Source organism: Cavia porcellus, unplaced genomic scaffold (assembly GCF_034190915.1).
Source record: "Cavia porcellus strain 051 isolate PalLab524CR breed Dunkin Hartley unplaced genomic scaffold, mCavPor4.1 scaffold_10, whole genome shotgun sequence".
Classification (NCBI taxonomy): Eukaryota; Metazoa; Chordata; class Mammalia; order Rodentia; family Caviidae; genus Cavia; species Cavia porcellus.
The window spans coordinates 42,460,442-42,477,677 of record NW_026947493.1 but is presented as its reverse complement, the minus strand read 5'-3'; the positions used below and the strand labels follow the sequence as shown (position 1 = coordinate 42,477,677).

The 17,236-nt window shown below is 35.5% G+C and overlaps 2 protein-coding genes across 2 annotated transcripts in view; one reads left to right on the top strand and one right to left on the bottom strand.

The window, feature by feature from the left end:
• Dnajc5b (DnaJ heat shock protein family (Hsp40) member C5 beta) overlaps window positions 1-12,661 on the bottom strand; it is a 128,979-nt gene extending 116,318 nt beyond the window's left edge. The window contains exon 1 of the mRNA XM_003480074.3: window positions 12,509-12,661. The gene's annotated coding sequence lies outside the window, so the exon portion shown is untranslated. The remainder of the gene's footprint in view (window positions 1-12,508) is intronic.
• A 701-nt stretch (window positions 12,662-13,362) lies between these two features.
• On the top strand, window positions 13,363-14,843 carry LOC100715853 (polyadenylate-binding protein-interacting protein 1-like). The gene is given in 2 exon segments (XM_063257393.1): window positions 13,363-14,462; window positions 14,465-14,843. Coding segments are annotated over 2 exon segments (1,092 nt in total). The 5' UTR covers window positions 13,363-13,477; the 3' UTR covers window positions 14,572-14,843.
• The last annotated feature ends 2,393 nt before the right edge of the window (window positions 14,844-17,236 follow it).

Sequence of the window (17,236 nt, the reverse complement as noted above, 5' to 3'; positions counted from 1 at the left end):
AGATAAGAATCACTAAAGGGGAAAGGTGTATATATAATAATCTGATGTAAAAAGAAAATGATCTCTATGTATGCATGCATGCATAACAGTGACAGAAAGAGACAGTATATGCATGCCTATTTGTGTGTGCATAGCAAATTCTGGAATATATACTGTATAAAACTTTGTTCCATAAAGAAGAAAAACTAGGAACTAAGATGGGGGAGAGAATAATGTTGGGGGAAGAGGATGAATTAGAGCTGTGATATTTTTATGTTAGGGTGTTAACCCAGAAAGCAAGGGTGCATGATTAAGTCCTGACACAGCCCTAGCTATGGTATGCAGCACCTTGCATGGCGAGCACCTGCTCAGGTCAGTTCATTCTGGTGCCCAGAAGTTTGACTCCTGCTTTTCACGTTCCAACAAAAAGGTATACATTGTCTGTTGTGCAAGCAGAGCTGTAAAAGCAAAGGGAGAATGATCAGTGAGTGGGAGAAGAAAGGCCATCTTGCCAGGGCCAAAACTGTCACAAAAGTTTCCTCCCTTAGTTTGATTTAGTAAGTGATATTCTGTTTCTTCTCTTCCTTCAAGATTCCTCCCAGGTCCCAGTGGTGATCACATAACTTTGCCGGTTCTTTATGCTAAATCCCTGAGGCACTTTGACGCCCACAGTATGCGCATTTTTCACATAGTTTATTGAGTTCCCCCAATCCAAGTGCTAGACAGTGAACCAATCACAAATGCACAATGCAGATGCATGAGGCCTGGAGGCCACCAACAAAAACCATGACACTTGTCAACCCAGGAAGAATATAGGACTCACCCAGCAGGCCCTGCAGTGGGAAGACAGGTGACTGGCCCACCTCTTCATTGAGGGACCCAGCAATTGGACAACCATCAACCAAGACACACACTACCAACAGTTGACACTAGTGGGATTGAAGGATCAAATAATAACTTGAAAGGGGAAAATGGCAAAAATGAAAATGCAAAGTGCAATCTCAAACATCTAGTCCACCAGGAGCAAGTACAGAAGACACTGAAATAGAGGACTTCAAAAGTAACACATCGGAAATCCCTGAAAAGATAGCAAGTGAAATTTAAAAAAAACAACCCCATGAGGCTATAGAGGAAATCAAATGGAAGTACTCTCCCATGTAAAGATAGACTAACAACCTTAGTAAAGGAGTTGCTGAGCACAGCTAAACAAGAAATACAGAAAAAAGTACAGGAGCATGGGAAACTGAAACCTTGAATGAACAACACAGAAAACAAGCAGAATTCATGAAACAAACAAACAAGAGACATCCAAGAAACAAAAAGTTCTATTCAAAGCTGGCAAAACCATTTAAATGAAGCTGAGGATAGGATTTTCGACCTTGAGGACAGGATCACAATTAGCAATCATGAAAGGATAGAACTTTTAAAAATAACAAAGCAGCATGAAATAACAATCCAGCAGCTTCAAGATAATGCCAAGAGCAACATTAAGATTAATAGGCATCAGTGAAGATGTAGGAGTCAATGCAAATGACATAACTAAAATATTCACAGAAGTAATAGTGGAAAATGTCCCAAACATGGGGAAAAAATCTGATATGCAGATAAGTGAGACAAATAGAATGCTGAACAGCCACAACCAACATAAATCTATCCATAGACATATAATAATTAACATACCAGACATACAGCATAAAAACAGAATACTACAAGCTGTTAGAGAAAAGACATAACTCATCTATCAAGGAAATCCCATTAATATCACAGCAGACTTTTCAGCAAAAACCCTCAAGGCAAGATGAAATTGGAGTGAGATATTTTAAGCCCTGATGGAAAACAACTTTCAACCCAGACTGGTGTACCAAGAAAAAATTTCTTTCAATGGAGAAATAAGATATTTCCATGACAAAGAACAACTGAAGAAATTCATGTCCACCAAACCAACCCTAGAAAAAGTACTGAAAGATATACTAGATAGAGATAAAAAAAGACCACAATCCCCTGAACAACAGAAAGAAACCACCAGGTAGGACAAGCAATTAAACCATGGGAAAAGCAGAAAGCAAACAACTGGAACATAACAGCGACCTCAAGCCAGTACATATCAGTGATATACATAAATGTAAATAAGCTCAATTCACCCATCTAAACTAACAGGTTAACAGAATGGATCAAGAAACAAGATCCCACAATATGCTATATACAAGAAACATATCCGACCCAAAAGGAAACTCATACATTAAAAGTCAAAGGATGGATAACAGTATTCCATGCAATAGGAACCCAGAAAAAAGCCGGGATAAATATCTATTTGCAGATAATGTGAACTTCAAACTTAAAAATGATTAAGAGATAAAGAAGGTCACCACATGCTCATTAGTGGAAAAATTCAACAGGAAGAAGTAACAATTATAAATATATGTGCATAAGATATAGGAGCACACAGCTATATAAGACAAATATTAAAGGACATGAAAAACCAAATACACAATTACAATAGGGGACCTTAACACCTCATTGTCACAAAGAGAGACATCAATTGGACAAAAAGTCAGCAAAGAAATAATAGAACTGAATCGTACCTGTGAGCAATTGGGACTTAGTAAATATTTACAGTGTGTTCCACCCAACCACATCACAATACATATTCTTCTCAGCTGTGCATGGGACATTCTCCAAAATAGACCATATAGTATCCCATAAAACATTTTTAAGTAAATGCAAAGGTAATGAAATTACCCCATGCATAATATCTGACCATAGTGCACTGAAATTGGAAATTAATGGCAAAAGATACTGCAAAACCTGCATAAACGCATGTAAATTAAACAACAATCTTTAAAACAACCAGTGGGCTACAGATGAAATTAAAGAAGAAATAAAGCAATACTTACAATTCAATGACAATGCGGAAGCAACATACTGTAGTCTGTGGGATGCAATGAAAGCAGTCTTAAGAAGAAAATATATACAATAAATTTTCATATCAAGAAAACAGAACGAGCACAAATAAACAACCTGATGCTTCATCTCAAGCTTCCAGAAAAAGAAGAGCAAGTTAAACCCCAAGGCTCATAGAAGACAGGAAATTGTAAAGATTAGAGCAGAAATCAATGCAATTGAAACTAAAAAAAATTACAAATAATGAATCAAAAAGCTGATTTTTTGAGAGAATAAACAAAATTGAAAAACCTCTAGCTAACCTTATAAAGAAAAAGAAAGAAAAATCCCAGATTCGTGCAATAAGGACTGAAAAGTGGGACATTACTACAGATCCCATGGAAATTCAAAAGATCATGCATACCTACTTTGAAAATCTCTACTCACATAGAGTGGAAAACACGAAGGAAATGGACAGATTTCTAGAAATAGATGAACTACCAAAGCTCAACCAAGAAGATACAGCAATTTTGAATAACCCAATATCAGCTATTGAAATTGAAAATGTAATTAAAAACTTACCACCAATAAAAGCCTAGGTTGACTGCTGATGGGTTCACTGCTGAATTCTACAAGAATTTTAAAGAAGATTTGATGCCCATACTCCATAAACTCTTCAATGAAATTGAAAGGGAAGCATTCCCCCCTAAATCATTCCTGGAGGCAAGAATTACTCTGATACCAAACCAGAGAAAGACCCAACCAAAAAGAAGAACTATAGGCTCCATCTGCTAATGATGCCAAAATTCTCCATTAAATACTGGCAAATAGAATGCAGCAAATCATCAAGAAAAGTATAGATCACAACAAGTGGGATTCGTTCCATGAATGCAGGGATGGTTTAATATATGCAAGTCAACCACATCAAAATAGCCAAAACAAAAACCACATGATCATCTCAATAGATGCAGAAAAAGCTTTTAATAACGTCCCACACATGTTCAAGATAAAAACCCTTCAGAAACTCAGAATACCTGGTGTCTACCTCAATCTTATAAAGGCCATCTATGACAAATCAACAGCCAATGTTATACTAAATGGACAAAAACTGAAAGCTTTCACTTTAAAATCAGGAACACGACAAAGATGTTCACTATCACCACTCCTATTCAATACAGTTCTGGAAACACTAGCCAGAGCAATCAGACAAAAGAGAGAAATAAAAGGAATAAGGATAGGAAAAAAAGAAGTTAAATTGTCACTATTTGCAGATGACATGATACTCCATATAGAAGACTCAAAAAACTCCATTAAAAGACTACTAGAAGTAATAAACAAATTCAGCAGTGTAGCTGGATACAAAGTCAGTACTCAAAACTTAATAGCATTCCTGTACACAAACAAAAAATTCACTGAGGGAGAAAAAATGGAAATATTGCTCTTCACAATAGCATCTAAAAAATGAAATACTTAGGAATCAACCTAAGTATGTAAAAGACCTATATGCTGAAAATTATGTTACACTAAATAAGGAGATTGAAGAGATATTAGAAAATGAAAGGATATTCCTTGCTCTTGGCTAGGAAGAACCAACATTGTGAAAATGGCTATAATCCCAAAACTGTTATATAGATTTGATGCAATCCCAATCAAAATACCATTAACATACCTCACAGATCTAAAGAAAACACTCCTGAAATTCATTTGGAAACAGAAGAAACCTAGAATAGCAAAAGCAATTCTGGGCAACAAAGGCAAGGCAGGAGGCATCTCAATTCCTGACTTAAAACTATACTACAAAGCCACAGTGATAAAATCAGCATGATGCTGGCAAAGAATAGACCTGAGAATCAATGGAACAGATTAAAAGATGCAAGCACAACTACCAAGACACACAGCCACCTGATATTTGACAAAGGGGTTAAACATGTTCACTGGAAGAAGGATAGCCTCTTTAATAAATGCTATTGGAAAAATTGGCTTTCCACATGCCAAAGACTGAAACTAGATCCATGCCTATCACCATGCACAAAACTAAAGTCTAAGTGGATCAAAGGCCTAAATATTAAAAGAGAAACACTAAATGTACTGGAAGACAAGGTAGGTAGAAGTCTTGGAGACATAGGGGTAGGCAGAGAATTCATGGACAAATTCAAACTGCATGAGAAACATTTCAAAGAATCAACTACTTAGATCTCATATTATTGAAAAGTTTTTGCACTTTAAAAGAAATCACCAACAGAGTGTAAAGAAAACTAACAGAATGGGCAAGAATTTTAGCCAGCAACCCCTCAGAAAAAGGACTTATATCCAGAACATTAAAAGAATTGAAACATCAAGCCCCCCAAATCAAAGACCTTCTCCAAAAATGGGCATCTGAGATGAACACACAGTTCCCTGATGAAGATACACAAATGGCAAATAAATACAGGAAGAAATGTTCACCATCACTCGTCATTCAATAAATGCAAGTTAAAACAGCATAGAGATTTCATCTCACTCCAGAAAGAATAGCTGCCATCAAGAAATCAACTGATAACAAATGTTGGCGAAGCTGCAGAGAAAAAGGAACACTGCTCCACTGTTGGTGGAAGTGTAGACTGTGCAACCATTGTGGAAATCAATATGGAGAATTCTCAGAAGACTAGGATTGGAAGTTCCATTCAACCCAGCTATTCCCCTTCTGGATATTTTCCCAGAAAAACTGAAAAGATAAGATCCCAGTGATATATATGCACCCATTTTCATAGCAGCACAATTTGTAATAGATAAATCTTGGAAACAACTAAGATGTCCATCAATCACAGAGTGGATGAAAAACATGTATTTTTATCCAATGGAGTATTACTCAGCTAAAAAAACATCTTGAGGCCTTCATAGGCAAATGGAGACAAATTGAGACTCTCCTCATTAGTCAAATAAATAAGAATCATATTTATAAATATCACATTGTGTCTCTAGTATAAAAAGTAATAAGAAATGTAGGAGTAATAAAACTCAAAATGTGTAATTGCTATTGTAAAAAAGGGAAGAAAAAAGTGCTCTAAAGGATATAACTGCATGTATGTTTAAGTGTGTAGCGTTGATAACCGTATTACTAAGGTTTTGTTGGATAGTTGAACAGAACTGTTTGCAGCCTCACTGTTTGAATGTCCAGTTTGTGTGCTTTGCTTTTGTAATTTGAACACTATTTCTAAGAAGACAATATGTAATTATCAACTAGTGATTTCTTACTATTTTTTTGAAATTATGCATTATTTCTACCTTTTTTCTGTTTTTTCAAATAAAAAAGAGTCACTAACATACATTTAAAAAAAGAATCATCTCTAAGGTGCAAAAAAGGATCATCTCTAAGGTGCAAAAAAGGAATGATTATCAAATAAGAGACATTAAAACAAGCATGGATAAACAAATAGAGACATTTAGGAAAATGATGGAAACCTTGAATGGCAAGAAATGGAATCAATGAAAAAGATTCAAACAGAAGTTAAAACTCTACTAAAAGTTTACACAGCAGATTGAATGAAGGCAAGGATAGAATATCAGATCTAAGAGACAGGAATGCAACTAATTTTTAGGAAAGGAAAGATAACCTTAAAAATTGCAAAAGACCATGAAAAATCAATCCAGTACCTATATGATAAAGTGAAGCAAAAAAACATAAGAGTGATTGGAATCAGTGAGAAAGCTGTAGACGGTTCAAAAACCTTAAAAATCTCTTCACAAAAATAATGAAAGAAAACTTCCCAAACATGGATAAGGAATTTGATATGCAAATAATGAAGCATATAGAACTCCAAATAGCTATAACCAAAATAAATCTACACCAAGGCATATAATAATCAAGATTCCAGAAATTCAGCACAAGAACAAGCTATGAAAATCAGCTAGAGAAAAGAAACATATCACCTATGAAGAAAAGCCCCTCAGAATCACAGCAGATGTCTCAACACAAATCCTAAAATCAGGAAGATCTTGGAAGGAGGCATTTTCAGCCTCTAAAGGAAAACAATCTTCTACCCAGATTCATGTACCTACAAAACTATCTTTCAAAATTGGTAGAGAAATAAGATACATGATAGAGAACAACTGAAGAAAGATATGACTATGAAATCAGCTCTACAGAATGTTCTGAATGGCATATTAGATAGCACTAACAAGAACTATGAACACAGGAACCCCAATCAAAAGAAGCCACCACGTGAACAAGCAGTTAAACAGAGCAGAAACTCGGGGAACAAGCAATAGGGAAGCAGCATGAAAAAGAAAATCAAATACATGTCAGTTATAACCATCAATGAAAATAATTTCAACTCACCAATCAAAAGAAACGGACTGGCCAGAAGCAAGAGCTAACAATATGCTGCATTCAAGAAATACACTTAACCCAAAAAGAACTTCATAGACTAAAAGTCAAAGAATGCAAAACAATTCCTCCTGCTGCAGGAACCCATAAAAAAGTGGAGTTAGCTATTCTATTTGCAGATAATGCAAACTTTGAGCCAAAGCTCATCAAAAGAGACAAAGAAGGTCACTACATACTCATTAAGTAAAAAGTCCAAGAAGAGATAACAATCACAAATATTTATTAGCCTAATACAAGTTTGTCCAACTACTTAAAAGAAATATTAACTAGCATGAAAAAACCAAATACCTAACACAATTGTAGTGGGAACTTTAATACCCCCTCACAAAGGTATACATTAACTAGACAAAAAAAGTAACAAAGATATATTAGAATTAAACCAAGCCTGTGAACAAATGGACTTGGTAAAAATGTCTACAGAAGGTTCCACTCCAAAGCATAAAAATACACATGCTTCTCAGTTGCACATGAGACATTCTCCAAAATAGATCACATATTAGCTGACAAAACATGTTTAAGTAAATATAAAGGAATTGAAATCATCCCATGCATACTATCTGACCATAGCACAATGAAACTGGAAATCAACCACAAAGGAAATCACAAAAACTAAATTAAAACGTAGAAATTAAGCATCCTTCTGAACAACCAATGAATAATAGAAGAAATTAAACATGAAACTAAACAGCATATACAGTTATAAATTAAATGCCAATACAACATATCAAAACTTATGGAATACAATAAAACAATCTTAAGAGGGAAATTTATAGCAGTGAACTCACGCATCAGGAAAACAGAATGAGCTCAAATAAACAACCTAATGTTGAATCTCAAACTTCTAGAAAGAAGAATAAATCAAACCCTAGGTTCACAGGAGGGACGAAATTATAAAGATAAGAGCAGAAATTAATGCAATAGAGACTAAAAAACAATACAAAGAATCAATGAACTGAAAAATTGGTTTTTTGAAAGAATAAATAAAATTAATAAATTAGATACTCTCATCAAAAATAGGCAAGAAAAAACCACAAATTCAAGCAATTAGGAATAAGGGAGGGAAATCACAATGAATCCCACAGAAATCCAGAATATGATCAATACTTATTATGAGAACCTATATTCTAATAAGATGGAAAACACAAGATATGCACAGATTTCTAGACACAATTGAATTGCCAAAAATAAATCAAGAAGATATACTAATTCGACTAAACTAATATCAGCCATGAAATTGAAAATATAATTAAAAATTTACCAACAAAGAAAATTCCAAGCCCTGACAGATAGGAAGAACCAACATATTGAAAATGGCCATACTCTCAAAATTGTTATACATATTTAATGCGATTCCAATCAAAATACCACTAACATACCTCCCAGGTCTACAGAAATCATTGCTAAAATTTATTTGAAACCAGAAAAGACCTGGAATAGCAAAAGCAATTCTGGGCAACAAAGGCAAGTGAGGAGGCATCACAACCCCAGACCTAAAATTATGCTATAAAGCTACTGATAAAATCAGCATGGTATTGGCAAGAAAAACAGGCCTGAGGATCAGTAGAACACATTGAAAGATGCAGAAGCTTCTCCAAACACACTCAGCCACTTTATCTTTGACAAAAGAGCCAAAAACGTTCACTGGGACAAAGTCTTTTTAGTAATTGGTACTGGAAAAACTGACTCTCCACGTGCTGAAGGCTATAACTAGACCCATGTCTATCACCATGCACTAAAGACAAAATAGATCAGAGATCTAAGTACTAAAATAGAAACACTAAATTTACTAGAAGAGAAAATAAGGCAGAAATCTCAAAGACAGGTGTAGGTAAAGATTTTGTGAACAAATCCCAGACTGTAGGGGAAATAGAGCAAAGAATTATCAAATGGGGTCTCACCATATTAAAAAGCTTTGCACATCAAAAGTCACCAACAGAGTGAGAAGACAATTCACAGAGTGGGATAACATTATACCTAGTTTTTCTACAAACAAAGGTTTTATATCTAGAATATATAAAGAATTGAAAAAAGTCAGATCCCCAAATTAAAAGACCCAGTGCAAAAATGAGCATCTGAATATGCACTTCTCAGACTAAGAAATACAAATGGCAAAATACAATACATGAAAAAATGTTCAATATCAATGATTATTCAAGAGATGAAAATTAAACAACACTGAGATTACTTCTCACCCCATTATCATCAAAACATCAACAGATAATAGAGGGGCTGTGGGGAAAAAGGAACACATCTCTGCTGTTGGTAGGAATGTAGACTGATGCAACTGTTGTAGAAATCAATATGGAGATTCCTTTAAAAGTTAGAATTAGAGGACCCATCTGATCCAGCTATTCCCCTTCCGGATATTTTCCCAGAAGAATTAAAAATATACCACAGTGATATATGCTCCCATGTTCATAGCAGCACAATTTTTAATAGCTAAATCATGGAAAAACAGATCAACAAATGAATGGATAAAAAATGTTTTTTTAATATAATGGAGTACTACTCAGCCATAAGGAAAGATAGACTGGAGATTATTGTAGGTAAATGGATGTAACTCATGACCATACTCAAAAGTGAAATAAATCAGACTCACATGTGTAGACATTATATTGTCTCACTAGTGTGAGACACTAAACAAGTAAATAGGATCCAAAATGTACAACAGATATTGTGCATTGGGAAGAAATGTTAAAAAAGATAAAAGACAAACTGCAATGGAAGAAGGGGTAAAGGAAAAAAGGAGAAAGAAAAAAATTGTATACACAAAATAGTTAAAATAGATATACAGATAGCGTCTCTTAGTTCCTCCAAAAGAAAGTTATGCACTAAAATTGTTTGGATAAGATATCTTGCTTATACCTTACACTACAAATGACTATTATGAAGACAGCAATTATAACAATGTATCAATATTGTAACTATCCTACAAACCTGTTTTGAAACTCAGTTTCATTGTTACGTTTATTTTTCTCTTTAATATAAAAAAGACATATATAGTCTAGGAAACGTGATTCCAAAGAAAATATGCATTTATGAGAAAAGTCAGAGAGGACTAGTATCAGTATCCAAGTGTAGGTTAAGAGGAGTAAGTTTGTTACTGCTGAAGTGTGTAACAGCCTCTCATCTGCCAGATAGCATTTACTCATGCTGTGTATGTGAACAGGTATATACACACATATCCACAATTAATGTCTACTTGAACTGCGAAAGACATATAGGAAGACTGTATATTTACTACAAAGCAAAAACTTTGTACATTGTATAAGTCTTTTTTTTTGTTTGTTTGTTTAAGGGACTACTACTAATCAGGCTTCAAGGCACAGTGGCTTGTCAATTTTCCTAGATTTGCTTTTATTATTTTCTTAGCCTGTTTGATGTACTGTGAGTGCCTTGTCTTGATATTAGAGAAAGCTTATTTTATCTGAACTTCAGAGGCTGGGAGGCTGTGGTGACCAGTGCCACCTACACAGAGTATCTGCATTTATTACTAAACACAGAAGGCTGAGGAAATGACATATCCTCATTTTGAAATATTCTAACTGGAAATTAAAAGAGTTAGTTTAAATATAAACCAATAAATTCACTGAACATGAATGTATGGTAAAGTGTATTACAAAAACCACCAGGCTAAAAACAAGAATACTAAAGAAAGGTTTGGTTCCCAGAACTAATTAGCTAGACATGTTTAACCAAGACAGTTAACATCTCTGTACTGATTTCTTCTTCTGGAAATGGAGGTATTGAAGTGAATAATTTTTTAGCTCCTTGCAACTCAAAAATTCTGTGGTTTATGAGTATCACAACTGTCAGGAAACATTATAGTCAATAAATGTAGATGAGTTAGGACATTGTGTTTTGTGTATATTATTTTAGGTTAAGCCTAAACTTAGTTTTCATTGACTATAAAATGAATGAGGTCTAAAAACGGAGCCAATGAAATTTTAATTTTCAAGGTCTTAAGAGATTGGACCATAATTTAAATGTGCAAACCATAGTAACTTCTCCAGATGGAAGTTGAACATGTGCTATAAAGTTAATGTGCAAGCAGCACATTTTGTTTTTATCTGGGTTTCTCCATGACTTACATGCTTGCGTTATTGCTGCTTTTATAGAGTGTGAGAATACTGACCTTCCTGCTGGGATATATTTATTCATGATGTGTTGAAGGCCGAAGAGCGTTACAATTGTACTCCATGAATATTTGGTGTCCTTCTTCCCTTGTCTATTGCTGCTAGGTGCCCTGTGGGTGACTGATCTCCCTGTCAGGACACTGGACTGCTGCTTCCACTTAAGGAGAAGCACAGCAAATTCTCATTTGCAGACATTGCTCAGTGAGTCTGCCTGACCTGTCCCATGCTCTGTCTCTGGGGTCACCATGTGCTAAGACTCCAGGGTGTCCAAATGGAGATGAGTCAGGTCCTGGCACCAATACTGAGCTCCGCCCTGTTAGTAAACGGAATAGCTATTTGCTGTCACTTGGACTCTGGGTCTTAAGACTCAAGAAAGAAACAAATACTTTAGAAGCCAAAACCCCAAGGCAAGGAAAAGAAAACAGAACTGTCTGCATCCCCAGCAATGATTTCATTGGCACAAGTCCCTTTGAAGGGGAGGAACTGGTAGATGGTTCCAGCTGAACTGTTTGACTTCTCAACCATGAGGCCTTTCACTGTTTATAGGAGGAGGCCTTTTGCCTGTGAAGGCTTGAAATTTCAAAACTAGTCTTTGGAGTTAGTCTGATTGCTAAATGGATAATACATTTTTTCTCATTATTCTGTTTGTACTTTTTGAACTATCTTCTGTTAAAATGCTTCTTTCACTTAACTTTTTCTTAGTTTACTCTTTCCTGTCATTCTGGAGAGAAGCTATTCAAAGAAAAACATCTACACAGGCAAATAGTTATTACCAGACAATGAATAAGGAGTACCTTAAGAAAGTAATTTTGTACTGACCTCTGAAAATACCCATGTCATTCTTATATTTTCCATACTTAGAGAGAGGGCAGGGAGGTAGTAAGAGCTTAGGAAATGTCCTCATGGTCCAGTTTCCTGACAAGCCTGAATATCTACCGGGAAAATGTACCCTAGCCTTCCTCTGCTGGAACTGCCTTTGGCTTCTGTTCACTTCATGGGAACAAACATTACAAAAAGATATCTGTGGCACAACCTCTGTGCCTGTACTATTTTTCCTAGGCCTAGTAGAGACACACTCAGTTTGTGGTCCTCTCTTTTTCTTTTAGACCCCAGCGTGTTCTGTGTGAGCTTAGAAAATGTCACATACCTGAACTGGAAGCATGGATGACTGATTCTTTCCACGTTCTTCAGGTAGCTTTCCACTTCTGCTCTATCAACCCCTTTTCCGTCTAAGATGTTGAGATCAGGGCTCAGACTGGATATTGTGATGTCACAGAGTAGAATCCTTGTTCTTCTTGAGGTCCAGCAGAGACCATCCTAGGAAATACTTCTGCTGCCCAAGAAAGGAGATTGGAAAGTATAGTTCCTCAGTTTTCATTTACTACTCTGTCACTAAAAACTTTGTTAAGGATCTCAATCAAGAACTTCCTAGAAAGTCATAAACTGACCCACCACACCTTGTGATCTTACTGAAGGAATGGACTTGGAAACAGACTAGTGACTAGATTCCTAACACTCTTGTTTTACCAAGGAGGACATGAATGACTGCATGATGAAGTGCAGATCTAACTAACATCCAGGGGCCCTCAGTGTTGACCTCCAATACTGTGGGCCACACTCTGTTCACGCATTTTTTTTTTTTTTGTGGAGTGGATCAACATCAAGATTTTCTGGTAGGAAGTTGAGTTTTTACCTAAATCTACACATGACAAGTGATCGTTCAGATAATTTACATTGTGAGAAGATGGAGTCTCAGTTTTTCTGACAGTCTATATGGATAGACACCAGGAATAGTGGGCTCTGGTCCTAGCTGGACTCAAGAAATACTAAATTAAAAAAGTAATGTGACTTCTGAGCAACCAATATTTCCCTGATGTTTGATGATAAGTAACAAAGTTCCAAAAAGCACAGAATTTGTGTTTACTGCAATGCCATAGCAGCTTCTAGTATTTGCTGAAAAGGGGACAGAAAGAAATAATCAGCAAAGAAATAAATTCTCTGCAGGTCTCTCGGGAGAACCACCGAGGAGCTCAGGCCCGCCTCGGAACAAACGAGGCCCCTGAGAGCTCCACCTAGCTCACAGGATAAAACCCCATAGCAGAACTCAGAGTCAGCAATGGCTAAGCCCCAGGAAGTTGTGGCTCCTGTGTTAATGTCTAAGCTGTCTGCCAATGCCCCCGAATTTTACCCATCAGGTTATTCTGCTTATACAGAATCCTATGAAGATAGTTGTGAGGATTATCCCACTCTATCAGACTATGTTCAAGAGTTTTTGAATCATCTTACAGAGCAACCTGGCAGTTTTGAAACTGAAATTGAACAATTTGCAGAGACCCTGATTAGCTGGGTTACAACTGATGATGCTTTGCAAGAACTTGTGGAACTCATCTACCAACAGGCCACATCTATCCCAAATTTCTCTTACATGGGAGCTCGCCTGTGTAATTACCTGTCCCATCATCTGACAATTAGTCCACAGAGTGGCAACTTCTGCCAATTGCTTCTTCAAAGATGTCGGACTGAATATGAAGTTAAAGATCAAGCTGAGAAAGGAGATGAAGTGACTCGAAAGCGATTTCATGCATTTGTACTCTTTCTGGGAGAACTTTATCTTAACCTGGAGATCAAGGGAACAAATGGGCAGGTTACGAGAGCAGATATTCTTCAAATTGGTCTGCGTGAATTGCTGAATGCCCTCTTCTCTAATCCAATGGATGACAACTTAATTTGTGCAGTAAAATTATTAAAGTTGACAGGATCAGTTTTGGAAGATGCTTGGAAAGAAAAATTAAAGACTGATATGGAAGAAATTATTCAAAGAATTGAAAATGTTGTCCTAGATGCAAATTACAGCAGAGATGTAAAATAGAGGCTCTTGAAGCTTGTAGAACTTCGGTCAAGTAACTGGGGCAGAGTACATGCAACTTCAACGTACAGAGAAGCAACACCTGAAAATGATCCTAACTACTTTATGAATGAACCAACATTTTATACATCTGATGGTGTTCCTTTCACTGCAGCAGATCCAGATTACCAAGAGAAGTATCAAGAGTTACTTGAAAGAGAGGCCTTTTTTCCAGATTATGAAGAAAATGGAACAGATTATCAGGTGATCCATACTTGGATGATATTGATGATGAGATGGACCCAGAAATTGAAGAAGCTTATGAAAAGTTTTGTTTGGAATCAGAGCATAAGCGAAAACAGTAAAGTTAAATTTCACTGTATCAGTTTTTATAAAAGTTTAGGTATGATGATTTAGCAGAACACAAGAAAGCAAGAACATGTGTCATACTTATACCAAATTAAGTATGTTGAGTTATGTTACTAATGTATGCAACTTTAATTTTGTTTAACACTATCTGCCAAAAATAAACTTTATTCCCTATAACTTAAAATGTGTATATATATAAAATAGTTTATTATGTACAGTTAATTCCACTGTTTTGGCTGCAATAAAATTGATTTTGAAATAAATGAAATGGTGAAAGTAAATTTTGCTAGCTGGTTAGATGCTTATCCTTTTAAGTTTTCTTTCTTGAGTGAAAAAGACTCAGCCTAGAAATACAGATTACTCAAAAATGTAGCTTTTTTTTAGATAGAAATATTAAAGCTTTTTTATTTTGATACTTATGTCTCAATTAATTGAGTTTCAAGTATTGCTGGTTGTGATGGCACACACTTGAGAAGATGAGACAAGAGGATCATTGTGAGTTTGAGTCAGCCTTAACTATATAGTGAGACCTTGTCTCAAAACAAAATTGATCATAGTCATAAACATCCATAGCACTAGTCTTTGAATATATCAACAGCTGACTTAACACATGTAGATTGTATTTGACACATATTTGTAAAAATATCATTAATGGAGGAAAAAACTTAGAAGTCCCAGCTAAACAGCCAAGATTGTTCACTGAGGATTTATTCCAATTCAAGATTTTTTTTTTTTTTTTTGTATCGGGGATCAAACTCACGACTGCATGCTTGCAAGGCAGGCGCCTATGCTGCTGAGCTAAATCCCCAGCCCAAGAATTATTTTTTTGTTTTACTTGACTAACTTTAGTACCCTAAGGCCTAGAACATTTTTCTGTTTTATTTATATGATGTTCTCATTTTTATTTTGTAGCATGGATTGCATTGACTTTTTTACTAGAGAATTTTACTGGATAATTTGTCATTCAAGTTTTCATCTGCTTTATAATTGATACATCTCGAGGATCATTTTTCTAATACTTTTACTATAATGTGTTATCACCTCAGCCCAATCCAAGTAATATTTTTACCTAATGTCAAATGTTTTTCAACTAACTAAAAGACATTTATAAAAGAGTTGCCTGTAAATATGCATGTAAATAGTTCTGTTAATAACCCACTGTTTTACATTTGGAACACCTGTGTCTGCTAATACAGTTAGCTTCCTCACTTTTCTGCTTGTTCAGTCTGAATTAAAGTTAGACTTTGAAAATAAAAAAAAAAGAAAGAAATTCTCAGTACAATTTATTTACTTTTTTCTTTCACACCCCTTACTTTTTCCACACACTATCCCTTTATTGATATAGAAGGTAGGGCATGGTAAAACCAGCTGAGGCAATGAGCAGGACCTGCCAATTACAAGATCCTAGTGCAGCAGTGGAGACATGGGTGGGACCTGCCCATTTCAAGATCCCAGGGTGGGGCCAGAGTACTCTCGGAACTCATGTAGAGCTTTTCACTAGCTCCCCCCCAATGTAGATGACATAACAGAAACAAAATACCACAAGGAGCTCATTATTATGACTCTTCAGGATAGTCTACCCTGCTTATATAACTTTTATTGTTAGTTTTTATCCTTTTCTCTCGGTTTGGCCTAAGTTTGCTATACAATACTAGCTCCTTACCCCTTCAACCCTGGTTTTAAAATAAACTTTTGGCACAATTTTTGGCTTGTCTTGTCCAATTAGGACCTGAAATACTTTTGTTTGGCAAGCCATTTCTAAAAGAACTACCCAACAACATTTATGATTCCAAAAGAATTATCTGGGTTGCTTGAGACAGTTTGTTTTTGTGAATCGAGAGAATTGTGTTTTCAGGAGCCCTCAAGAGGATAGATAGCATCTATTGCTTTTAAAAATACCAACAATTAATATTTTATATAATGCCTCAGTGTTACAAGCCATTTTCAATATTATTTTATTTCATCTGCACATCTTGATGAGATTAACAGTGTATTTTTAGTATAATTTTATGGATAAGAAAATTATAGGTTACAGTGGCTGCAACTTGCACAAGATCACAAGATAATTAAGTAGAAAGATTAACATTAAATGCAAACCAGATCCTCCTGCCAAGCATTTTCCTCACTCTGGTGTTTCCTTAGGGTGGGAGAAACTGTCATTTGGTCCCAGAATACACTTGGAGGCAGCGGCACTAAGCAACATTTTGAGTAATGAAGAAAAATTATTCTCATGGGTCATAAATACTATTTTACTAACATCCTAAATGTCTTCATAAAAATTTAAAGAAATCGTTAATGAACACTAATCTCAAACTTAAAGTAATATGATTAATGCTCTTCAACTCAATTTCAAATCTGTGAATTCTCCTAAGGGATCATTATGAATATGAGAAATGTTTAGAAATTCTTTGATATATTATTTAGAATAGAAAACAAAAGCTTGAAAAAAAATCATATTTGGTTCTGTAGTACACTTGTGTAATTCCATTTGGATAGGATTACCTGATCTTTTGGAAATGCTTTAAACCAAACAAAAGATACACTATGACACACACCCAAACTGGAGCTGATAATGGTCTAAAACTTCCAGTAAGCCATGTTCTTTAAACAAATTTCTAATTCTTAATCCATAACAGAAATCTGCCTCTTCTTCTTTTTCCT